The sequence below is a fragment of the Procambarus clarkii genome, chromosome 3 (assembly GCF_040958095.1).
Source record: "Procambarus clarkii isolate CNS0578487 chromosome 3, FALCON_Pclarkii_2.0, whole genome shotgun sequence".
Taxonomy (NCBI): Eukaryota; Metazoa; Arthropoda; class Malacostraca; order Decapoda; family Cambaridae; genus Procambarus; species Procambarus clarkii.
The window spans coordinates 14,750,366-14,777,229 of NC_091152.1; the positions used below are offsets into that span (position 1 = coordinate 14,750,366).

Genomic DNA, 26,864 nt, shown 5'->3' on the forward strand with positions numbered 1-26,864 from the left:
AGGGGAAGATACAACAAGGGGAAGATACAACAAGGGGAAGATACAACAAGGGGAAGATACAACAAGGGGACGATACAACAAGGGGAAGATACAAGGGGACGATACAACAAGGGGAAGATACAACAAGGGGAAGATACAACAAGGGGAAGATACAACAAGGGGAATGAGCAGCGTCTGTAACTGGAAAATTTGTTCCAGGTATTTCGTGATTTGTTTCATTACCTCAACAAAGGACTGAAATCCCACGAGCAGAATTTCATTAAGAATTCTCAGTGCCTCTGAGTGGCAGTGAAGTTGGCAAGGAGGCAGGCTAGGCAGGCTGGCCAGTCCGGGCAGGCCAGGCAGGCCAGGCAGGTCACAGACTAGGCAGTCCAGACAGGCCCGGCAGGCCACGTAGGCTGGGCAGGCCACATAGACTAGGCAGGCCAGGTAGGCCAGGTAGGTCACGCAGGTTACGGATGCCAGGCATACCTGGAAGCCAGATATGCCAGACAGGCCAGGTAAGTCGGGAGATCTGGCAGACCAGGTTGGCCACGGGGGCCAGGTTGGCCACGGGGGCCAGGCAGGCCACGGGGGCCAGGTCGGCCACGGGGGCCAGGCAGGCCACGGGGGCCAGGCAGGCCACGGGGGCCAGGCAGGCCACGGGGGCCAGGCAGGCCACGGGGGCCAGGCAGGCCACGGGGGCCAGGCAGGCCACGGGGGCCAGGCAGGCCAGGTAGGCCAGGCAGGCCACGGGGGCCAGGCAGGCCAGGCAGGCCAGGCAGGCCAGGTAGGCCAGGCAGGCCAGGTAGGCCAGGCAGGCCACGGGGGCCAGGCAGGCCACGGGGGCCAGGCAGGCCAGGCAGGCCAGGCAGGCCAGGTAGGCCAGGTAGGCCAGGCAGGCCAGGTAGGCCAGGCAGGTCACGGGGGCCAGGTCGGCCAGATACTAGTGGTGACACTTGTGCTGTGCGTGTCTACTCACCTTCAGTAGTGTCAACATCAACGGTAGGCCTGGTCAGAGACCGGGCCGTGCGGACGTTGATCCTCGGAACTAGCGCAAGTAACGACGGCATACGTGGTGGGGTATGATGGAGAGTATACTGGGGCCAGATTCACGAATCAGTTACGAACCTGTACATCTTTTCTCAATCTTTGGCGGCTTTGTTTACAATTATTAAACAGTTAATGAGCTCCGAAGCACCAGGAGGCTGTTTATAACAATAACAACAGTTGAATGGCAAGTTTTCATGCTTGTAAACTGTTTACAAGCATGAACAAGTGTTCTGTCCGGCCGAGCGGACAGCACACTGGACTTGTGATCCTGTGGTCCCGGGTTCGATCCCGGGCGCCGACGAGAAACAATGGGCAGAGTTTCTTTCACCCTATGCCCCTATTACCTAGCAGTAAAATAGGTACCTGGGTGTTAGTCAGCTGTCACGGGCTGCTTCCTGGGGGTGGAGACCTGGTCGAGGACCGGGCCGCGGGGACACTAAAGCCCCGAAATCATCTCAAGATAACCTCAAGATATACCCGTCACCTGCCCGACACCACCCGTGGGTTACCCGTCACCTGCCCGACACCACCCGTGGGTTACCCGTCACCTGCCCGACACCACCCGTGGGTTACCCGTCACCTGCCCGACACCACCCGTGAATTACCCGTCACCTGCCCGACACCACCCGTGAATTACCCGTCACCTGCCCGACACCACCCGTGAATTACCCGTCACCTGCCCGACACCACCCGTGAATTACCCGTCACCTGCCCGACACCACCCGTGAATTACCCGTCACCTGCCCGACACCACCCGTGAATTACCCGTCACCTGCCCGACACCACCCGTGAATTACCCGTCACCTGCCCGACACCACCCGTGAATTACCCGTCACCTGCCCGACACCACCCGTGAATTACCCGTCACCTGCCCGACACCACCCGTGGGTTACCCGTCACCTGCCCGACACTACCCGTGGGTTACCCGTCACCTGCCCGACACCACCCGTGGGTTACCCGTCACCTGCCCGACACCACCCGTGGATTACCCGTCACCTGCCCGACACCACCCGTGGATTACCCGTCACCTGGACGGGTAATCCACGGCACCTAACAAATTTTGACACAAAAGCCTTTGATAGCATAACCCTGAGCTCATACTAAGCATATTAGGACTTTTTGAGTAATCTAATTGCGCATATAGTGCGAAATATGTGCTATATTTCCTCCCGCTAATCTCAAATAGATGGAAATTGAGTGATGTGAGAGATAAGAGGCAGGAGCGTCCCTAGGACCAAGATGCGAAGATTGATGGATGCTGGGAGGTGAACACACCAGGAAAATGTGTTCATTCCCGCCCCTATAGTTTGCTCAGTCACTAATGCTTGGTGCAGATTGTAGCAAAAGCTGAATATAGTTCAATGCAAGTTTTTTTTATTGCATATAACGTTGAAAAAAAGCAACGAACTTTTGTGCTAATTGGACAAAGGGTCGGCAGTCTGCCCCCATCCCCCGTCCCTACCTCCTCCTCCTCACCCCTGCCTGTTCCCTATCTCCCCATCCCTGCCCCTATCCCACCAGCTACCCCAGGCCTCCACCCACCCCTCCTGGAGCCCCACCACCGGCCTACTCCTCCCCCCCATCCCCCGCTCCACCGAAAAATTGCCACTGATTAGGGCTTTTTATTTATGGTTTCAGCGGTTTTTGCTATAATCAGCTGGTGTTATGTGGCTGAGGGAGACGAGGGAAGATGACCACCTCTACTATCCCAATGGGAGCGGCTTTCCTCGGCTTACACTATTGCTGTAGGTTGACCAGACCACACACTAGAAGGTGAAGGGACGACGACGTTTCGGTCCGTCCTGGACCATTCTCCAGGACGGACCAACATACTTCAGCCACGTTATTGTGACTCATCGCTCACTATTGCTGTACACATAACACCAGAATAGGAAAAATAAGCGTGTCCTTACATCTTAAAGTAATTTTGTTATGTGCAGCTGCGAGGATTCGAACCCAGGTCAACACTCAATAATGATGAATGTAAATGTTCCACAACTTTGGCAAGCCCTGTGGTCAGCCCAGGGAGCCGGTCGGCCGAGCGGGCAGCACGCTGTTATTGTGATCCGGTGGTCCTGGGTTCGATCCCAGGCGCTGGCGAGAAACAATGGGCAAGGTTTCTTTCACCCTATGCCTGGTCGAGGACCGTGCCGCGGGGACACTAAAGCCCCGAAATCATCTCAAGATAACCTCAAGATAGCTGTCGTGCCTCTAACACAGCGATATCGATTACTCTTTTATTAGCCTTGTTCTCTACAGTGCAACAGGAGGCTTGGTATGCTAACATAACCCACTGTAAACAATGACCTACAACCCTGGAAACACAAACCCAAACTGTCTCTATTTAGTTAGTTTAGTTCATTTATTATGCACCCCATACCCATCTTGTGGGCGGTAGTGGAAAGGGTTACAGAGGCACATAATGGGCTCAGGGACTGAACCCCACAATTCATTTAGCTAAGCAAGTTACAATCTTGATGAGCTAGTTACAAAATTCAATATAAGTCATCACATCAACAATGGGTTCGAGATCGACCTCAAGTACAGGTTCTAAATTAAGCAACTGACATATGTGGAGAGCTAGTGTCACAAGTTATATGTTTGTCCTGCACACCGCCCCCCATCCAGTGGGCAGCGGTGGATAGGTTACAATCACTTGTCTCTATTTTCCGCCTAATTACAACTTGTAATAAAGTTGTTACATCTTGGCTTAACGTGTTTATGACGTATTAGAACGTTGTTACAACTTGCTATATAAGTTGTTATAACTGGTTAGGTGTTAAAACTTGTTCCAACGTTGTACCAACGTCGTAGTTTCGGTGTGTGTTTGGCGGGAACCAAGTTCTAATTGCGTGTTAATTCTGAGACCTATTCTCCCCTTTCTCACAATACTCTTAACAGCCTCCAAGTAATACAGAATGGTCTACATTGATTTGTAACTTTCTTGCCAACTCAGCTTCCAGAGAGATTCTTCCCAGGTCCATCTGGTTCTCCTTGAGTTCATAAGGAATCATCGTAAGATCTTATCTGTGTCTTGATCTGATGCAACAGGTCAATCCTGATGTGTTGCATCATTGCATAACACTTTATCATCAGCTTTTCACAATGACAAAGCGTGATGCCTATTCAAATTTTCACGTCTTTTTACTAGATACAAAACTGTTATCAGATCGTCAATAAAACAGGTGCTTGTAACACACACACACACACACACACACACACACACTCACCACACACACACAACTAGGTGAGTACTAGGTGAGTACACACACACACACACACACACACACACACACACACACACACACACACACACACACACTCACACACACACACACACACACACACACACACACACACACACACACACACACACACGGCGCCGGTGGTTGAGTGGACAGCGCGCTTAGCACGTAATCCTGTGGTCCGGGGTTCGATTCCCGGCGCCGGCGAGAAACAATAGGCAGAGTTTCTTTCACCCTGATGCCCCTGTTACCTAGCAGTAAATAGGTACCTGGGAGTTAAACAGATGTTACGGGCTGCTTCCTGGGTGTGTGTGAAAAAAAATTAGTTAGTAGTTAGTAACAGTTGATTAATTGACAGTTGAGAGGCGGACCGAAAGAGCAGAGCTCAATCCTCGCAAGCACAACTAGGTGAATACAACAATCAGCAAGACACAACAATCAACAAGACACACAAGATACAGTACATAGTGCTATATAGTACATAGAGTGATTCGATATAGTACATAGAGTGATATAAGACATTATATGACCGCACGTGGAAGCCCCACAAGGCTCCCATAGTTAATTCGATTCCTTAGATTCCAGGAGCTATATTTATTGTCTATATACCCGTGTCTATATCTAGCTAAGACTGTAACTAGTGGTGGAAGGATGCGGTAAGAGGATCAGTGACTGGACTAGTAGGCGACGTAACACAATCGTAACAGCTGTACACACAAACAAGCTGATATAACAATCCGTCTAAGATAGTCGAGGAAAATACCCCCGAGGCTGATCCTATAAAACACAGCAAATTAAAACACACCGAATCCTTCATATGATCCAACGGAATCGAATCGTTCAGGGGACAGGATTTTTATCCAGGATCCTGGACTTGGAAGGAAAGGAAAGGGGGGGGCAGGGTAGGGGGGCAGGGTAGGGGGACAGGGAAGGGGGGCAGGGAAGGGGGGCAGGGTAGGGGGGCAGGGTAGGGGGGCAGGGTAGGGGGGCAGAATAGGGGGGGAGAGTAGGGGGACAGGGAAGGGGGGCAGGCCGCACAGCTCGGTCTCCTCCACACTCTGTAAACATATATTCAGTTTCCACATCATCATCATTGTCACATTTCCTGTTCACAACTTTACACTTTCACCGACACGTAGTTTGAGCGTCAGTGTACCAACCTGTCTCTGTAGGTCTGCCTGGCTTATATAATCCCACAGTTTCGTATCGTCACTAAAAGTTTAACATTTTGCTTCAACTATTTCTACATAATTGGTATAAAAGTTTGTAAATTACGAAATTAACAAAAAAACGCTGTAGTTTGTCTACGTGTATGTTGAGAGAAGTGTGGTTGTGTTTGATATGTTTGTTTGACCCAACTCGTTCTCGCACTTTCTTACAGTCAATATTGACTTATTAAATAAGTGCATATGTGACATACTAATTTATTGTGAATATTTTAGTTTACCTTGAAAAGCTTCATAGAAAACACCGACCTTACTTAACCTTCTTCGTATGTTAAGATAAGCAACTTATTCCTTCGTAATTATAATTATTACTTAACCTATACCTATAATAGGTTAAGTAATAATTGTAATTACGAAATGCTAAGTAAATTAAATTGACGAAACTGGCAGAAGAATGAATGAAAGACGCGACTTGGTGGAATGTGGTGGTAACAACAGTTGATTATATGAAAAATAACTGGAATTATATTAATACAAAGCGATCGGGAGAAGCAAGAAAACGGGGAATTATGTTAGTTGTAAACGGGATAAACATACATAAATAATGATTGAATAGAAAAAAACAGAAAATAAGGAAAGGGGGGGTTATCTTGAGGTTATCTTGAGATGAGTTCGGGGCTTTAGTGTCCCCGCGGCCCGGTCCTCGACCAGGCCTCCACCCCCAGGAAGCAGCCCGTGACAGCTGACTAACACCCAGGTACCTATTTTACTGCTAGGTAACAGGGGCATAGGGTGAAAGAAACTCTGCCCATTGTTTCTCGCCGGCGCCTGGGATCGAACCCGGGACCACCGGATCACAGTCCAGTGTGCTGTCCGCTCGGCCGACCTGCTCCCCAAGATCGGGGAAATAAAAATTATTGTTCGGAAAACAGGAAACTGTTTCCTTTCTGAAACTCTGTTAAGTACATGAAGAAGACAGATAACAGATAACAGGGGTGAATGGTGAAGACTATTCCGTGTATTATCAATGTTCACCTTCATATCACCTTCATTAATCAATATCTTAGCTTAAGGATCTTTGTCTAATCAGGCGTAGTTGGGAATATAATCCCATACTCTTATCTCATCTGTCAGTATTTTCTTGATAATGCTGAAACACGAAAACGTTTCAAATTTTCGTGTCTTAGAAACCATGTTTCCAAGCGATTTAACTTCAGATGCTAACTAGGAATAACGTTAAAAAGAGACAAAAACATTCACCAACAGAGCGGAATAATAAAAATAAGAACATTAAAGGGAAGAATGAAAACCAAATTTACCAAAACCGTTCAAGAACGATAAATGAAATATGAGACACTTGAACCGAATCATAAATTAAACGTGCAGAAGAAAATTAAAATGATAGATGAATCATGCAGAGCACCGGCTGAATGATAGATGAAACATGCAAAACGTGGACAGAATGATAGATAACTCAGCGGAAGGAAAGGGAGAATGATAGAGCATCATTACATAATCCAATCAACATGCAGAATAACATGGAAGTAACGGGAGTCAGAGGCAGCCAAGGAGAGGATGATGGATCACCAGCAGTGAATTATCCGGTGACTTGCTGGAATTAAGATTTAGGACTTGGCTAGTAGAAGGAACCTCTTGTGAGAGACTTAATTTGTGAGAGATCTGGAGGAGGCTGGAGGCTCTTGAGAAACGCGGCGTCTGGGAGACTGAGAGATATTGCTGGCTCACGACAAATACATTTAACACTATTCAATTCTACAACCAATAATACGACAACCAGAATATTATACAACCTAGCAAAGCAAAAGGCAGAAACAGACACACACTCATACTATATATGCACACACTGCAAACACATACACAAGCTGCACACACACACACACATACACACACATACAACCACACACATACAACACACACACATACAACACACACACACACACACACACACACACACACACACACACACACACACACACACACACACACACACACACACACCCACACACACACACACAACAAACTACCCGCCATAAACACACACACACACACACACACACACACACACACACACACACACACACCCACACACACACACACACCCACACCCACACACACACACACAACAAACTACCCGCCATAAACACACACACACACACACACACACACACATACACACACATACAACCACACACATACAACACACACACATACAACACACACACACACACACACACACACACACACACACACACACACACACACACACACACACACACACACATACACACATACAACACACACACACATACAACACACACACACACACACACACACACACACACACACACACACACACACACACACACATACAACACACACACACATACAACACACAAACACATACAACACACACACACATACAACCACACACACACACACACACACACACACACACACACACACACACACACACACACACACACACACATACAACACACACACACACACACACACACAACAAACTACCCGCCATAAACACACACACACACCCACACACACACACACAACTACCCGCCATAAACACACACACACACACACACAACTACCCGCCATAAACACACACACACACACACACACACACACACACACACACACACACACACACACACACACACACCCACACCCACACACACACACACAACAAACTACCCGCCATAAACACACACACACACACACACACACACACACACACACACACACACACACACACACCCACACCCACACACACACACAACAAACTACCCGCCATAAACACACACACACACACACACACACACACACACACACACACCCACACACACACACACACACACACACCCACACACACACACACACACACACACACACACACACACACACCCACACACACACACACACACACACACACACACACACACACACACACACACACAACAAACTACCCGCCATAAACACACACACACCCACACACAACAAACTACCCGCCATAAACGCACACACACTCGTGTGTGTGTGTGTGTGCGATCCCGCCTTTCGATGCTCGAAAGGCGGGATCCAAGAGTCAATGCTCGATCCTGCAGACACAACTAGGTGAGTACAACTAGGTGAGTACAGACACACACACACACACACACACACACACACACACACACAGACACAGACACACCCACACACACACCCACACACACACACACACACACACACACACACACACACACACACACACACACACACACACACACACACAACAAACTACCCGCCATAAACACACACACACACCCACACACACACACACACACACCCACACACACACACACACACCCACAACAAACTACCCGCCATAAACACACACACACACACACACACACACACACACACACACACACACACACACACACACACACACACACACACCCACACACACACACACACCCACACCCACACCCACACACACACACACACAACAAATTACCCGCCATAAACACACACACACAAACACCACAAACTTGGTACTGAGAAACCCTCACACTCATATCAATATTAAGCGGGAACCAACAAGAGTGGTAGCTTCTTGTGGGCGGTGTAGCGATGTTCACCCTTGTGTACTCGGCTCATAAGGGTGAAAATAGCAGCCAAGACGGTGGAGTATCGTTTGAGGGTTACTCTTACCCTCCAGGAAGCGGTCTTACAAGTTTCTTAATAAATTGCTGTTCTAAATTTCTTCGTGCTGTTAACATTGTAAATCTGTGCCCTGAGGTAACATTGTAAATCTGTGCCCTGAGTTGTATTGTAAATCTATGCCCTGAGTGGTATTGAAAATCTGTGCCCTGAGTGGTATTGTAAATCTGTGCCCTGAGTGGTATTGTAAATCTGTACCCTGAGGTACCATTGTAAATCTGTGCCCTGAGGTAACATTGTAAATCTGTGTCCTGAGTGGTATTGAAAAATCTGTGCCCTGAGTGGTATTGTAAATCAAGTACCCTGAGGTACAATTGTATCTCATTGAGGTATCATTGCAAATGTGCACTCTGAGATACCATTGTAAATTGCTATTCCGTGTAATCATTTTATATTCCTGCCCTGAGTAAACTTTGTAAGCGCTTGCCCTGAGTAATTATTGTGAATTATTGTCCATAATGAACATTGTAAATTCGCGAGTAATCCACTCATGGTAACTTCCTGCCCTGAACACTGATGGTAACTTCCTGCCCTGAACACTGATGGTAACTTCCTGCCCTGAACACTGATGGTAACTTCCTGCCCTGAACACTGATGGTAACTTCCTGCCCTGAACACTGATGGTAACTTCCTGCCCTGAACACTGATGGTAACTTCCTGCCCTGAACACTGATGGTAACTTCCTGCCCTGAACACTGATGGTAACTTCCTGCCCTGAACACTGATGGTAACTTCCTGCCCTGAACACTGATGGTAACTTCCTGCCCTGAACACGCCTTGTAAATTAAAACCCTGAACACGCCTTGTAAATTAAAACCCTGAACACGCCTTGTAAATTAAAACCTTGAACATGCCTTGTAAATTCCTGCCCTGAACACGCCTTGTTAATTCCTGCCCTGAACACACCTTGTAAATTCCTGCCCTGAACAAACCTTGTAAATTCCTGCCCTGAACAAACCTTGTAAATTCCTGCCCTGAACACACCTTGTAAATTACAACCCTGAACACACCTTGTAAATTAAAACCCTGAACACGCCTTGTAAATTCCTGCCCTCAACACACCTTGTAAATTCCTGCCCTGAACACACCTTGTAAATTCCTACCCTGAACACACCTTGTAAATTCCTGCCCTGAACACACCTTGTAAATTCCTACCCTGAACACACCTTGTAAATTCCTGCCCTGAACACGCCTTGTAAATTCCTGCCCTGAATGACTATTATAAACTACAAATTTCTGACCTTGATTAACTTTCTATAATTGTTATAATCGGTTATCGGAATTGTTCTTGAAACCTGTTTACGCGCTTCATTTAACAGGTCGGATTTTTTACGTTCTCGTAACCAACGTTACAAATCCATCCTATTAAGAAAAATAACTTTGCAAATATTCACGTTTTCTGCGCATCGGACTCATTAGGTTGGATGGGTTTGCTTGGGTGCGGATGGCTCTGGTTAGGCTGAAAGGTTAGGTATTTTACGGAGTACCGAATGAAGAGAACGGGCTACACTAAGGTGCCAGTTATCGTGTTATCATTTTGATCTTGCAGGTGTCATCATAACTATCTACCAACATAACTAGTTATCAATATAACTATTTACCAATATATCTAGTTATCAACATAACTAGTTACCAACTTAACTAGTTATCAACATAACTGTTTAACAACATAGCTATTTATCGCCATAACCGGTTATCAACCTAACTAGTTATCAATATAACTAGTTATGAACATAACTAGTTATGAACATAACCAGTTATCAACATAACTAGTTATCAACATAACTAGTTATCAACATAACTATTTACCAATATAACTAGTTATCAACATAACTAGTTATCATAACTATCTACCAACTTAACTAGTTATCAACATACCTGTTTAATAACATAGCTATTTATCACCATAATCGGTTATCAACATAACTAGTTATCAACATAACTAGTTATCATCATACTAGTAGTCCTCAGAGCGGTCTTTAGTTGTAGTCTTAGTGTGTGTGTGTGTGTGTGTGTGTGTGTGTGTGTGTGTGTGTGTGTGTGTGTGTGTGTGTGTGTGTGTGTGTGTGTGGAGAGTTAAATACTGCTTGGCAGTTCAAAGTAAAATAGGCTTACAAAAAGACCTCAGTTTAAGGGGTGTAAATTTAGGGGGTGAGTTATTATCGTAATTTTGTCGGTTGTAAATTGCACTTAGCTTGTTTACCTTATAGTCGTTGTATGTTGTGTAGCATTGTAAATTACCAGTATTGGTCGAAACTGTAAAAGTATTACTCACCGTACTAAATTTACAATACTGAATTACTGGAGGAATTTATTTCGAGAAATTTTTATTTGCTCATAAGTGTAGGCATTTAGTTTCTGTTATAAATTGCTTGATACACACACACACACACATATATATATATATATATATATATATATATATATATATATATATATATATATATATATATATATATATATATATATAAGCAAATATATATGTGTACATACAAAAGAATGGGGGTGGTAGGAGAAGATAATATTAGTGTTCAGTGAGAGACCACAAGGTCTCCTCTGAATACTTTATATTTTCTTCTCCGAGGCTATGGGTCCCCACATTGGCACCAGAGGTGGTACCCTCACAAAAATTAAATATATATATATATATATATATATATATATATATATATATATATATATATATATATATATATATATATATATATTATTAAATGTAACTAAAAGAGTGATATCAAAGATTCTAGCACAAATCTTCTATATTTTCATTACATGTTTCTTCGCCTGAGAAGGAAGTTTAAAAATTATCGCTACAAACTTCATTTTAACAGTTTAATTTAGCCTGACGCTAAGAGATGCGTTTCGTTAATTCTTGTTAACATTGTTAAAGGCAGAGCTGGAATGATTTCAATTTGTCTTGGAACATAATATGAACCCGAGGATGAGGTGAAGGAATTCGGTATCATTCTTCCTTCTAATTCTCCCTTCTTCCTCCTTTGTTTATTCTCTCCCTTCTATCATTCTCCCCTCTCCCCATTCCACTGGAAAAGTATCGTATATTTCTGTGACAGTGGGCAACGTGTAGCAATTTGAAGTACATTTGGCCTCTCTCTATCTCCTCTCGACCATGTCTTAACCTTTTCTAGATCTGTTTCTCAACATCTCAACTCCTCTCGACCGACCCCCTACCCACCCAGGCCTCAATGTGGGGTTACGAAAGTTGACAGTTGACACATTATGTACAAGGATCAAGAGGTCCAGGGTACCAGAATTTATGTGGGAAAAGCACAATCTGGTAGGCCTAGGGGGCCTTGGTGCCTGTAATTCATCTCCTTGTGCCCAGAGGCGTGTCAGAGGGTGCCGAGAAGCGGGGTTTAACAGCAAGCATTGGGAAATGGTTCTCACAGGTAAAGAAATAGAACATTCTTGATTAACACTGCTAAAGAAATATAGTAACATTCTTGGTTCTCACAGGTAAAGAAATAGAACATTCTTGATTAACACTGCTAAAGAAATATAGTAACATTCTTGGTTCTCACAGCTAAAGAAATAGAACATTCTTGATTAACACTGCTAAAGAAATATAGTAACATTCTTGGTTCTCACAGCTAAAGAAATATAGCTGCAATTGTGATTCTCACAGCTAAAGAAATATAGCAACATTCTTGATTATTTCAGATAGAGAAATATAGCGGTATTGGCTATCACAGTTTAAACAAAAATCAATTTAATAGCATTTCTGTATTCTAATCCACAATGTTTGTGTCTAAAACTGTTTATTTCCTTTGTAGAGAGGCTTGGCACGCTTATAGTGACGAGAAGCAAAGCAGTACATATATTTCAGTACTTTTGAGTCCTTCGAGAAAGAGTGTCGAGTGTCTCAAAGTTAAGTCTTGGACTTACTGGCGCTCAGAGCTTGTCGTTAGGCTTAAAAGCCCTTATTTACATCCCGGAGATATACTCAGCATTTAGCCTGACAAATCACTTAAGAAGAAGCAAGTACATTTTTTTCCACTTTAGTTCCTGTCACGGGGAAATAAATTCATTTCGGAATAGTTCTCGTGGTATTTCTTATCTGGGGGGGAGGGGGGGTGAGAGAGGAGGGAAGAAAACAGAGAAGAGTGGAGAGAGGAGAGGGAGGGAAGGAACAGAGGAGAGGGCAGGAAACATGTTTCCTTCCTGAGAGAGAGAGAGAGAGAGAGAGAGAGAGAGAGAGAGAGAGAGAGAGAGAGAGAGAGAGAGAGAGAGAGAGAGAGAGAGAGAGAGGTACACAATGAGAAACGGAAGAATTTCCATACCTAGGTGACAAATAAGACCAGCCTGAGAGAGAGAGAGAGAGCGTCACATTATTCATCACGGAGTTAATAGTGGCGGCTGTATCTATTACAAGACTTTCCATTTTTGCCCCCAGCAATAGTGTGCGTTTTGGTCCTTAAAGATGTATAAGTGCAGAAGAGGGAAGGGGAGGGGAGGGGAGATGGGTAAGTTGGGGAGGGGAGATAGGGTGGGGAAGCGGATGGGGGGGAGGGGGGGGGGGGAGAAGTGAGTGGTTTGGGAAGGCATTATTCTCATTGATGGTGTTTCATTTAATAATTCTATTATTCCTCATTTTAAGACTACTGGTGTCACTTCTACTTCTACTAACTACTGCTGCTACTACAACACGGTGGAAGGGGCTTGAGAGTGCTGGGAGTAGATTAGGTGGTCTACCCAAGTAGTAGGGAGCAGACTTGGTGGTCTACCCAAGTAGTAGGGAGTAGACTTGGTGGTCTACCCAAGTAGTAGGGAGTAGACTTGGTGGTCTACCCAAGTAGTAGGGAGTAGATTTGGTGGTCTACCCAAGTAGAAGGGAGTAGACTTAGTGGTCTACCCAAGTAGTAGGGAGTAGATTTGGTGGTCTACCCAAGTAGTAGGGAGTAGATTTGGTGGTCTACCCAAGTAGTAGGGAGTAGATTTGGTGGTCTACCCAAGTAGTAGGGAGTAGATTTGGTGGTCTACCCAAGTAGTAGGGAGTAGATTTGGTTTGACCATGTGACACATCTTCTTGAAATCTTGAGGTTATCTTGAGATGATTTCGGGGTTTTTAGTGTCCCCGCGGCCCGGTCCTCGACCAGGCCTCCACCCGCAGGAAGCAGCCCGTGACAGCTGACTAACACCCAGGTACCTATTTTACTGCTAGGTAACAGGGGCATAGGGTGAAAGAAACTCTGCCCATTGTTTCTCGCCGGCGCCTGGGATCGACCCCGGAACCACAGGATCACGAGTCCAGCGTGCTGTCCGCTCGGCCGACCGGCGATGCTGTAGTGGGGGAAGATGTAGATAAACTGTGTATTGAATAACACAAAGAAATTGGCAAATGGAAATCTTTTCATTAAATGTAGTCAGATTACTAATTATGTGGAGGTTAGGAAGGGAAGACGAGACAATGTAAATAAAGGAAATGAAAGGTAAAAGGAAGGAATGAAGGGAAAGGAGAGAGAGAGAAGAGGATGTAGGGAAAGAAGAGAGGATGATACAACCAGGATGCATCCTGGTTGTATCCAGGATGCTTTCCACAACAGCTGCCTAACTCTAAGGCGTCAAATGCTAGAAAAGTTCGCCAAAATTTCGTCGTGCCCGGGAATCGAACTATGGCCCAATCGGTTATGAACACAGTTCACTCTCTGAGCTCTTCTTGAGACTAGCTCAAGTTAGTCCATCCCTAAACTGGAGAAGCTGCCACACACTACAAAATTTAATAATAGCCTGTAAATAACATTGCTATTATTTTGATGATAATAATACAGTAATCAACAATTTTTTTTACTGATACACTGCACATTGGTATGCAAATTGCCTGTCTCCACCTCCTCATCACAATCGACTTGAGAATGGTCCAGGACGGACCGAAACGTCGTCGTCCCTTCAACTTCTAGTGTGTGGTCTGGTCAACATACTTCAGCCACGTTATTGTGACTCATCGCCTGCAAATTGGGGAAGTGTTGTGACAATTAATATACACATTACTGGACAATGCAAAGGATGGTAGCCGAGTAAGCAAGGGCCTGCGACGTTCTGCGCCTCGTGCCGATCGCTGTCCTCCACCATGCTAAAGGATGGTAGCCGAGTAAGGAAGGGCCTGCGACGTTCTGCGCCACGTGCCGATCGCTGTCCTCCACCATGCTATCTGGTCTGTATTCAAACTGAATTTATCCCCACACGATAAATTTGAGATTTATGATCAGTGGAAGATGTAAATTTTCTGCGTGAGTTACCCCCCGCTGACAGCCAACAAAGAAAATGGTGGCATGTACAGTCGAGGCTACAATCGCTTGCATACAGATTGGCCAGTTCTGAGTCTGGCCCTCAGCTCCTGCTCAGCTGCTGTGGGGGAAGATATTGGCCAGCTATAACTCTCCCTCAGCTGCTGTGGATGAAGAGAATGGCCACTTCTAGCTCTCTCTCTCCCTCAGCTGCTGAGTTTGAGTTTTGCCCCGAGGGGCGAGTTTATTGGGCAGTGCCACTCATCCTGTGAGTGGACACACCGCCATAGTGACAGTATTGGGCAGCGTCACTCATCCTGTGAGTGGACACACCGCCATAGTGACAGTATTGGGCAGCGCCACTCATCCTGTGAATGGACACAACGCCATAGTGACAGTACTGGGCAGCGCCACTCATCCTGTGAGTGGACACACCGCCATAGTGACAGTATTGGGCAGCGCCACTAATCCTGTGAATGGACACACCGCCATAGTGACAGTATTGGGCAGCGCCACTCATCCTGTGAGTGAACACACCGCCATAGTGACAGTATTGGGCAACGCCACTCATCCTGCGAGTGAACACACCGCCATAGTGACAGTATTGGGCAGCGCCACTCATCCTGTGAGTGGACACACCGCCATAGTGACAGTATTGGGCAGTGCCACTCATCCTGCGAGTGAACACACCGCCATAGTGACAGTATTGGGCAGCGCCACTCATCCTGCGAGTGGACACACCGCCATAGTGACAGTATTGGGCAGCGCCACTCATCCTGTGAGTGGACACACCGCCATAGTGACAGTATTGGGCAGCGCCACTCATCTTGTGAGTGAACACACCGCCATAGTGACAGTATTGGGCAGCGCCACTCATCCTGTGAGTGGACACACCGCCATAGTGACAGTATTGGGCAGCGCCACTCATCCTGTGAGTGGACACACCGCCATAGTGACAGTATTGGGCAGCGCCACTCATCCTGTGAGTGACACACCGCCATAGTGACAGTATTGGTCAGCGCCACTCATCCTGTGAGTGGACACACCGCCATAGTGACAGTATTGGGCAGCGCCACTCATCCTGTGAGTGACACACCGCCATAGTGACAGTATTGGTCAGCGCCACTCATCCTGTGAGTGGACACACCGCCATTGTGACAGTATTGGGCAGCGCCACTCATCCTGTGAGTGACACACCGCCATAGTGACAGTATTGGTCAGCGCCACTCATCCTGTGAGTGGACACACCGCCATTGTGACAGTATTGGGCAGCGCCACTCATCCTGTGAGTGACACACCGCCATAGTGACAGTATTGGTCAGCGCCACTCATCTTGTGAGTGGACACACCGCCATAGTGACAGTATTGGGCAGCGCCACTCATCCTGTGAGTGGACACACCGCCATAGTGACAGTATTGGGCAGCGCCACTCATCCTGTGAGTGGACACACCGCCATAGTGACAGTATTGGGCAGCGCCACTCATCCTGTGAGTGACACACCGCCATAGTGACAGTATTGGTCAGCGCCACTCATCTTGTGAGTGGACACACCGCCATAGTGACAGTATTGGGCAGCGCCACTCATCCTGTGAGTGACACACCGCCATAGTGACAGTATTGGTCAGCGCCACTCATCTTGTGAGTGGACACACCGCCATAGTGACAGTATTGGGCAGCGTCACTCATCCTGTGAGTGGACACACCGCCATAGTGACAGTATTGGGCAGCGCCACTCATCCTGTGAGTGACACACCGCCATAGTGACAGTATTGGTCAGCGCCACACATCTTGTGAGTGGACACACCGCCATAGTGACAGTATTGGGCAGCGGCACTCATCCTGTGAGTGGACACACCGCCATAGTGACAGTATTGGGCAGCGTCACTCATCCTGTGAGTGGACACACCGCCATAGTGACAGTATTGGGCAGCGCCACTCATCCTGTGAGTGGACACACCGCCATAGTGACAGTATTGGGCAGCGCCACTCATCCTGTGAGTGGACACACCGCCATAGCAGCATGTACAACACTCCCCAATAGGAAGAAAACCCGCTGGGTTGTTCATCCTGTCACTTGTACTCAGACACAACTGGGACTTGCTTAATTAACTGTCTCAAGTCAACAGCTTATCAAAGAAAAGATTAATATTTTTCAACCTTTATAAACTTAAGTTACGTTGTGGGGTGCAAAATGGGGGAATCTTTTGAGAACAGCATTTATATTTGACAGATATTAACTTCCTGACTCAAAAAATGTGAGGCTTACTATGCTACACATATTTCTAAAGTCTCTTAGATGTTCATATTCTCTCAGGTAGTGGCCAAGGCGGTGTCCGTCACTCTCACCACAGATTCTGCTACACCGCTGCTCAGCTGTTATATCCACCCCATGTATTAATGGATATTTGTATCCAAGTTCAATTCTTGATATTACTGATTCTCTCCCTCGAGAGAATCTGTAGGCCTGGTCGAGGACCGGGCCGCGGGGAATCTAAGCCCCGAAATCATATCAAGAAGCTAATCTCCCGCAGCCTCCTCCTTTTCGTCCATAATGATTGGGATTGCCAGCTGCAACCGCATTGTACCAGCACACAAATTCATTGGTTTGTGCTGCTATCCTCCTTTACTCTAGATTCCTTGTCACGGTGATGTTGCCTGATAATACCTCTGATTTGTAGAAGAGTCTTGGGTATGAAGTATTCAATATGGTCTCCTTCAGCGCCCTCACCAGCCAGCACATCTGCTCGTTCGTTTCCACACACTCCAACATGAGGAGAGAATCCATAGGAATTTGACGACTTCTCCCTGATTGGTTAGTACCCTCACAGCTCTGCTCAGCTGCTCTGAGAGAAGATAATGGCCAACTCTCAACTCTCTCTCAGCTACTATGGAAGAAGAATATATCGGCCAATTCAAACACACTATTCCTCAGCTACCCAATCTCCAGATTCTGTAGCTCTATTGTTACAGTGTCAAGGTATTTATCAATCAGTCCTTTTATCCATTCCTTGTCAATTACCATTCTCTCTTTGGCTGGTCTTCCGCGGAGACCATACATCGCTCACCAGACCACTATCACCAGGCCTGGAGTCACGAAACTACTTCTCTATAGCCAGCTGAAGTAATACATGGTGGATGGAGAGGGAGGTGGATGGAGAGGGAGGTGGATGGAGAGGGAGGTGGATGGAGAGGGAGGTGGATGGAGAGGGAGGTGGATGGAGAGGGAGGTGGATGGAGAGGGAGGTGGATGGAGAGGGAGGTAGATGGAGAAGGAGGTGGATGAGGGATAGAGGTCAAGGGAGAAGGTGAGTAAATGAAGATATAGGAATGGAACACGGGGGGGTAAATCAAGTGAACAACTGCCATTAGACCAATCCTATAGCGGCATCCACGCGGGCACAACTGTCTTATAACAAGGATTGATATAGACGTTTATAAGAGAGTATCTTGTGTTGGGGATTTATGGCACTCTAGTCCTTTCGTCAAGGGGCAGTTGGTGCTGCTTTAGCCCACAACGACGTGGTGAGATAGACCATTGTTAAGACGCGTGAAGAGCTCATAATACTTGTTGTCTTCCATTCACTTAGGGCGCCATCTTTGCAGACTTGCGTCGACCCTCTGGTGGTGGCTAATAGAACTTCACCGTACTTTGAAAGCTGATATATAATATATATACTGTGTATATAATATATATACTGTGTATATAATATATATACTGTGTATATAATATATATACTGTGTATATAATATATATACTGTGTATATAATATATATACTGTGTATATAATATATATACTGTGTATATAATATATATACATAGAATGAAAGTGCAGTAATTTATTTTTAGAAGTGGTATTCAAAAGCGTACATGATATGGTTTTTGGTTGTTGGAAATAGGAACGCTGTTAGGCTTATAGATGTCCCTCAAGCCTGACCCAGCGACGGGCTTCTGGTGGCCGCCACCCACAACAGTCGCCTAACTCCCAGGGTACCTCTTTACTGCTCGGTCAACAACCGCATTTAGTGTAACCAAACGTGGCCTATGGTCCGGTTTGTCTTGGTGTAAAGCGGAGTCTATGTATTATATATGTATTTATATAATACATAGGCCAAGAAAAATGCACAACTGTTAACTATTAATATATTGTACATATACCAGTCTCCGTGGAGTAGTGGTAAGACACTCGCCTGGCGTTCTGCGAGCACTTTGTCAGGGGGTTCGTATCCTGGCCGGGGAGGATTTACTGGGTGCAAATCCTTAACTGTAGCCTCTGTTTAACGCAACAGTAAAATGTGTACTTGGTTGTAACAACGATTCTTCGCGGCGGGGATCGTATTCCAGGGACCTGCCCGAAACGCTACGCGTACTAGTGGCTCTACAACCATGTAACAACTCTTGTATATATCTCAAAAAAAAAAGGAAATCCCGTCACGCTGCCGTTCAGAGACTGCCCGGCTTACATTACTTACCACAATGAACAAGAATTACTGGGCAGGGGTAGGACTGGGCAGGGGTAGGACTGGGCATGGTGGACCCAGCTGCCCTCCAATGCATCAACGAGCAATTTATATATTTAATACCCAAATTAATAGCAAAATTACCCACAATCTACCCAGCGGAGGTGAGAAGCGGCGCCATCTATTGTGGTCATTGAGGCACCATGCTCGCTTTTTTACCCCAGGATGACCAAGATGGTAATGGGAGCTGCAACTCATGTTGAGATGTTCATCCTGGGGTTTGGCTGCGCATAGTGTTGTTCATCCTACGGGAGACTGTTCTACCTGAGCGTGCTCTTGTTCGTCCTGGAGAACAAATGGTATTACCTGGCCGTGTCCCATTATGTTTTCATGGTGTCAAGATCCTTTTTAATCCTGAGGAAATTAATCGATTTTTGTCGAGTATAATTTTGTCACGAGAACCGGTTGTGCAGCGTCTGTTAATGTGGGTTGTGGGAGGCTCATTATGTGCCAGCCTTTACTTCTAGACTGGAGAAAATGCAAGTTTCTCTGATTTGAAAAGGCGGCGGCGACCTTTGTAGGGAGTATTACCAATACTACGGGCTCACCATAGCCCGTGCTACTTGCAATTTTTTGTTCCAGGTAGCGAATGTTTAACAACAATAACAACAACTACTTTGCTCGACTTTCTCAGCTCTTGAGCCTTTCTCATTTTTCTCCTTCTTATGTTTCCTTGTTTATTCATTTATGTTATCACTTTAACTGTCCCACAACAGTCACCTTGGTCACTTTAACTGTCCCACAACAGTCACCTTGGTCACTTTAACTGTCCCACAACAGTCACCTTGGTCACCTTAACTGTCCCACAACAGTCACCTTGGTCACCTTAACTGTCCCACAACAGTCACCTTGGTCACCTTAACTGTCCCACAACAGTCACCTTGGTCACCTTAACTGTCCCACAACAGTCACCTTGGTCACCTTAACTGTCCCACTGCTGGCACAGGTAAGCTGTGACTCCTAGCACAGGAGACACTTTGTGCTTACCTATCTTAAGGTTATCTTGAGGTTATCTTGAGATGATTTCGGGGCTTTAGTGTCCCCGCGGCCCGGTCCTCGACCAGGCCTCCACCCCCAGGAAGCAGCCCGTGACAGCTGACTAACACCCAGGTACCTATTTTACTGCTAGGTAACAGGGGCATAGGGTGAAACAAACTCTGCCCATTGTTTCTCGCCGGCGCCTGGGATCGAACCCAGGACCACAGGATCACAAGTCCAGCGTGCTGTCCGCTCGGCCGACCGGCTCCCTAGGCTCCTGTGACTCCTAGCACAGGAGACACTTTGTGCTAACCTAACCTACCTTGAGGTTACCTTGAGGTGTTTCCGGGGCTTAGCGTTCCCGCGGCCCGGTCCTCGACCAGGCCTTCTAGGCCTAACATTAAACAAAACTGTTTAATGTTTCACTTTAGGCAAAACAGCTGTTTCTTCAGAGAATGGTAAATGTAAACAAACAGGTTATTCAGACTGCAAAATATTGATGAGTGGCACAAAATCATCACTTGCTCCCTTGCTCTGCCGCTAACCCCCCCCCCCCCCCCCCCCTCCCAATGTTCCTCTAGAAGCAATTATCCGCGGGGGCTGGGCGTGCATCCGTGCGGCAGTAATAACCTGGTGAGACAATTCTAGTCATGGAGTTGGTCAGTGGCCGCAGCAGCAGTAACTTGAAGCGAAGTCGTTAGTGAGAGACTGATTGACTGCTTTAAAATGGACGGGTTGCTGGTAGACAGTTGGGTCACCTTCAGCCTGGACCAGTCCACGTGGACGGAAGCTTTTGGGGATGACCAAGTGAGTGGGGGTGCCAGCAGGCAGTGAGTGGGGGTGCCAGTAGGCAGTGAGTGGGGGTGCCAGCAGGCAGTGAGTGGGGGTGCCAGCAGGGAGTGAGTAGGGTGCCAGCAGGGAGTGAGTGGGGGTGCCAGCAGGGAGTGAGTGGGGGTGCCAGCAGGGAGTGAGTGGGGGTGCCAGCAGGCAGTGAGTGGGGGTGCCAGTAGGCAGTGAGTGGGGGTGCCAGCAGGCAGTGAGTGGGGGTGCCAGCAGGGAGTGAGTAGGGTGCCAGCAGGGAGTGAGTGGGGGTGCCAGCAGGGAGTGAGTGGGGGTGCCAGCAGGGAGTGAGTGGGGGTGCCAGCAGGCAGTGAGTGGGGGTGCCAGCAGGGAGTGAGTGGGGGTGCCAGCAGGCAGTGAGAGGGGATGCCAGCAGGGAGTGAGTGGGGGTGCCAGCAGGGAGTGAGTGGGGGTGCCAGCAGGGAGTGAGTGGGGGTGCCAGCAGGGAGTGAGAGGGGGTGCCAGCAGGGAGTGAGTGGGGGTGCCAGCAGGGAGTGAGTAGGGTGCCAGCAGGCAGTGAGTGGGGGTGCCAGCAGGCAGTGAGTGGGGGTGCCAGCAGGGAGTGAGTGGGGGTGCCAGCAGGGAGTGAGAGGGGGTGCCAGCAGGGAGTGAGTGGGGGTGCCAGCAGGGAGTGAGTGGGGGTGCCAGCAGGGAGTGAGAGGGGGTGCCAGCAGGGAGTGAGTGGGGGTGCCAGCAGGGAGTGAGTGGGGGTGCCAGCAGGGAGTGAGTGGGGTGCCAGCAGGCAGTGAGTGGGGGTGCCAGCAGGGAGTGAGTGGGGGTGCCAGCAGGGAGTGAGTGGGGGTGCCAGCAGGGAGTGAGTGGGGGTGCCAGCAGGGAGTGAGTGGGGGTGCCAGCAGGCAGTGAGTGGGGGTGCCAGCAGGGAGTAGTTATAGTGCTACAGTAGTTAGTGTCAAAGTACTTACAGTGCTACCCCTCCCATCCTAACTGTGTTCTAAGACCTATTCCTACCCCTTCCAACGCCCAGAAGCCGACCTCTGTATCAAGCGTGTTATGTCCCTACTACACATAAGGGAGCCATGTCCCTGCTACACATAAGGGAGCCATGTCCCTGCTACACATAAGGGAGCCATGACCCTGCTACACATAAGGGAGCCATGTCCCTGCTATACATAAGGGAGCCATGACCCTGCTACACATAAGGGAGCCATGACCCTGCTACACATAAGGGAGCCATGTCCCTGCTACACATAAGGGAGCCATGACCCTGCTACACATAAGGGAGCCATGACCCTGCTACACATAAGGGAGCCATGACCCTGCTACACATAAGGGAGCCATGTCCCTACTACACATAAGGGAGCCATGACCCTGCTACACATAAGGGAGCCATGACCCTGCTACACATAAGGGAGCCATGACCCTGCTACACATAAGGGAGCCATGACCCTGCTACACATAAGGGAGCCATGACCCTGCTACACATAAGGGAGCCATGACCCTGCTACACATAAGGGAGCCATGACCCTGCTACATATAAGGGAGCCATGACCCTGCTACACATAAGGGAGCCATGACCCTGCTACACATAAGGGAGCCATGACCCTGCTACACATAAGGGAGCCATGTCCCTGCTACACATAAGGGAGCCATGACCCTGCTACACATAAGGGAGCCATGACCCTGCTACACATAAGGGAGCCATGACCCTGCTACACATAAGGGAGCCATGACCCTGCTACATATAAGGGAGCCATGACCCTGCTACACATAAGGGAGCCATGTCCCTGCTACACATAAGGGAGCCATGTCCCTGCTACATATAAGGGAGCCACACAAATAGAAACCACATATAATCCTATAAAAACAGAGATATTATATATTTAAGTTTTCCTTTTAGAGGAGAGACTGAAAACAAGGCAACGGTTTGGGAATTCCAGCTTAAAGAGAGGACCGCAGACGTTAGGCAAAATAAATTTGTTCACTCAAACATTCTACAAGATTTCCAGGACAATGGGGGGAAATCTGAAGTCTATTTGCGTGTTTGGAGAAAATGTGAGAGAATTTGACAGAGTTTTAAAGGTGCTTCCTTGAGCATTAAGGAGACGTGTTGAAGATAGTCGATAGTTCATTAGGATTGATGAACATTCGGCAACTGGGAAGTAGAAAAAAGTCGGCCATAGCGACGATTGGGAGCATGAGAAAGATTGGAGAAATATAATGAGCGGTGAAAGAATATTTAGGAAAGGATTAGGTATGAGAGATTGGTGAGTACTTTCTAGTTATATTCACATTCCTTCCCCATCCGGTTTTTAGGGGAGGGGGGGAGGGGGGGGTGGCATATAGATATGGAATTGTCAAGTTGTCACAAAGCTGTTTATTAAACATATATATATTTATTAATATACTGTTTATTAAAACCGTATACATTGTAAAGTTTGTATGTATTAGTATAGGTTAGGATGTGTTAGGCTCTGACGGGTTAGGTTAGGATGTGTTAGGCTCTGACGGGTTAGGTTAGGATGTGTTAGGCTCTGACGGGTTAGGTTAGGATGTTTTTGGCTCTCACGGGTTAGGTTAGGATGTGTTAGGCTCTGATGGGTTAGGTTAGGATGTTTTTGGCTCTCACGGGTTAGGTTAGGATGTGTTAGGCTCTGATGGGTTAGGTTAGGATGGTTTTAGATCCGTTGGAGAACTGTCTTGTGTACAACATGAGTTGTATCCACTTAGACATGAACTTATACAATGAGGTACATAATGTATTTGTTTTTATTTAAAAACACCAGTTTGTGTCTGTTAATCCACTGAAAAGCGACTTATTTTTATTTTTATTAAAGTTAGTGTTGCATTTTTTTTTTAGATTTATTGTTAGTCTAAATATAAATCTAACAAAGGGCTAGAGTAGTTATAGCGCTACAGGTATGTGTTAACTACAAGGCCACTTGTGGTGTAGTGGTTACCACACCAACCTCACCAACAAGCAGTCGACACTTGGGCAACGTTGGACAATTAAGACACTGTTTCTCTACATCGCTCCTGGGTGTATAAGCTGATTGTGTTTTAGGGAAAAACATGACAATAAGTGATCACAACGGTTCCAGCGCCTGTCCTAAATCTCGCTATCTCTCAAAAAAGGAAAAATTTAACTTGCCTATGTAATTGTCATCCTTTGAAACAGTGTCGCAAATCGACACTGGTTGTCGATTTGATTTGTGATTTGTCGCAAATCGACAAATCGAGAGTTGAATTCCAATGAGTGAAATCTAACAACTGTGAGCTGAGGAAACACCACCACGTGCCCCCCAGCCTAGCCTCATCAACAAAATCCAAATGCTCATTAACCCAGCCACCCGTTCTCAGACCATGTCCATTCCATCCACCGGTCGACCCCATAGACGCATTCATCAATTTTAACATTTTTTTCAATCAAAATAGGAATTTTCTCAAATATTAATGTTATATATTAACATACTATGCATATTTAAGCATTGGTTAGGTTAGGTGTTTAGGTTCTGTTGGCGATTATTTGTATTTGTAGTACGTGGGTGAAGCATTTACAGCGTTGTGGTTCGAACACAAGTCGTCAGTGAAACACTTGTTCCGGATATGTTCGAACGTCAGCAGTTGTGAGTCGTGTATAAACGGTTTTTCATTCATGAACAGCGGGTTTGGCGGGTGCATGGAATGGACTTTGTCCTTTGGCCACAACAGAGGAATGTTGTGATTATTTAAAGTCCTACAATTAAACTTGGCCTAAACTTTTATCACTTGTTATTGTAAATATATAATGACATCTTAATACATTAAAAAAAATAAAAAATAAAAATGATTAAACTTTTTCACATAGCAATAATCGGAAAACAGATTATTAAACCATATCTTATTGACAAACGAACATTTTATACTCAAGTTTTACCTTCACACGTAAAAATGATATTGGAACAAAAGTTGGAATTTTTCAAATGCTACTTTACTGAAGGGAAAGTGTGTATATTTCTGTTATGGGTACAAGGTAAGCGCGGGAGCCTTTGATGACGAGGGAACAGCTGTAGTGTTCACAGGACACGATCATTGGGCTCAACATAATTAATGTAATGCACTTATACACGGTAATCCATTTAGCAAAGTTTTTGATAAGCTTAATAAAGTCGGTCCTGCCACCCGGAAGTGTAGAGGCGCGTTAACCAACCCACCAGTAATGGGGGAGAGGGGAGGTGAGAGTGGGTGTGTGGTGAGTGTGTAGGGTGGGTGTGTGGAGTGGGGGTGAGGGTGGGTGTGTGGGGTGGGGGTGAGTGTGGGGTGAGGGTGGGTGTGGGGTGAGAGGGTGTGAGAGTGGGTGTGGGTGAGGGAGAGAGATGGAGAGTGAGGATAGGATGAGGTGGAGAATAAGAGGGAGCGGGGGAATGGAGAGTGTGAGAGAGAGAGAGAGAGAGAGAGAGAGAGAGAGAGAGAGAGAGAGAGAGAGAGAGAGAGAGAGAGAGAGAGAGAGAGAGAAAGACAGAGAGAGAGAGAGAGAGAGACAGAGACAGAGAGGAGGATGGATGGAGAGAGAGAGAGGGAGAGGGTTAACGCGTTTTCTATCCGACTTCAAACTTCAGCTACATTTCATCGAATCAGACGTCAATTTAGTGCTGGTGTGATGGTGGCGGACAACCTTACCCTGCTTCTCCGTTCTCCCTTAACTCCCCCTCTCCCCAGTCCATCACCTTCCCCTCTCCCGTCCCCTCTTTCCCGTCCTCTTCCTTCTCCGTCGCCTCCACTCTCCACGAAATGGACAAAATCGTATTTGACAAACGTGATTGAGTTCAATGACAAGGATACTACAATAAAACAGGAACAAATAATTTGATATTGTTGCCCATGAGAGACACTGGTACAAGACGGGGCAGCAGGTTGGGAGAACTGGGGAAATACTAAACTGGGAATGGAAGTATCTCAAGGCCAGAAGACAGTGTCAGAGAGGCGGTTTTGAGCTGGAGTAATGACAAGTGGAGGGTCCCACAAGGCTCTATCCTGGGACCGCTGCGGGTCCTGACTGATGTGACCAGCCTGTCTTAGGGAGTGAACTCGTACGTGTCAATGTTTACAGAAGACGCAAACCTCATGAGGAATGTAAACAAAAAATTGACTGCAAGAAGTTACAGAA

At 46.8% G+C, this 26,864-nt stretch overlaps 1 protein-coding gene across 1 annotated transcript in view; it reads left to right on the forward strand.

Annotated features, from left to right (window-relative positions):
* The first annotated feature begins 484 nt into the window (after positions 1–484).
* Positions 485–26,864, forward strand: part of LOC138368316 (uncharacterized) — a 62,536-nt gene continuing 36,156 nt past the window's right edge. The window contains exon 1 of the mRNA XM_069330845.1: positions 485–715. Within this exon, the coding sequence (XP_069186946.1) occupies positions 485–715 (231 nt within the window). The remainder of the gene's footprint in view (positions 716–26,864) is intronic.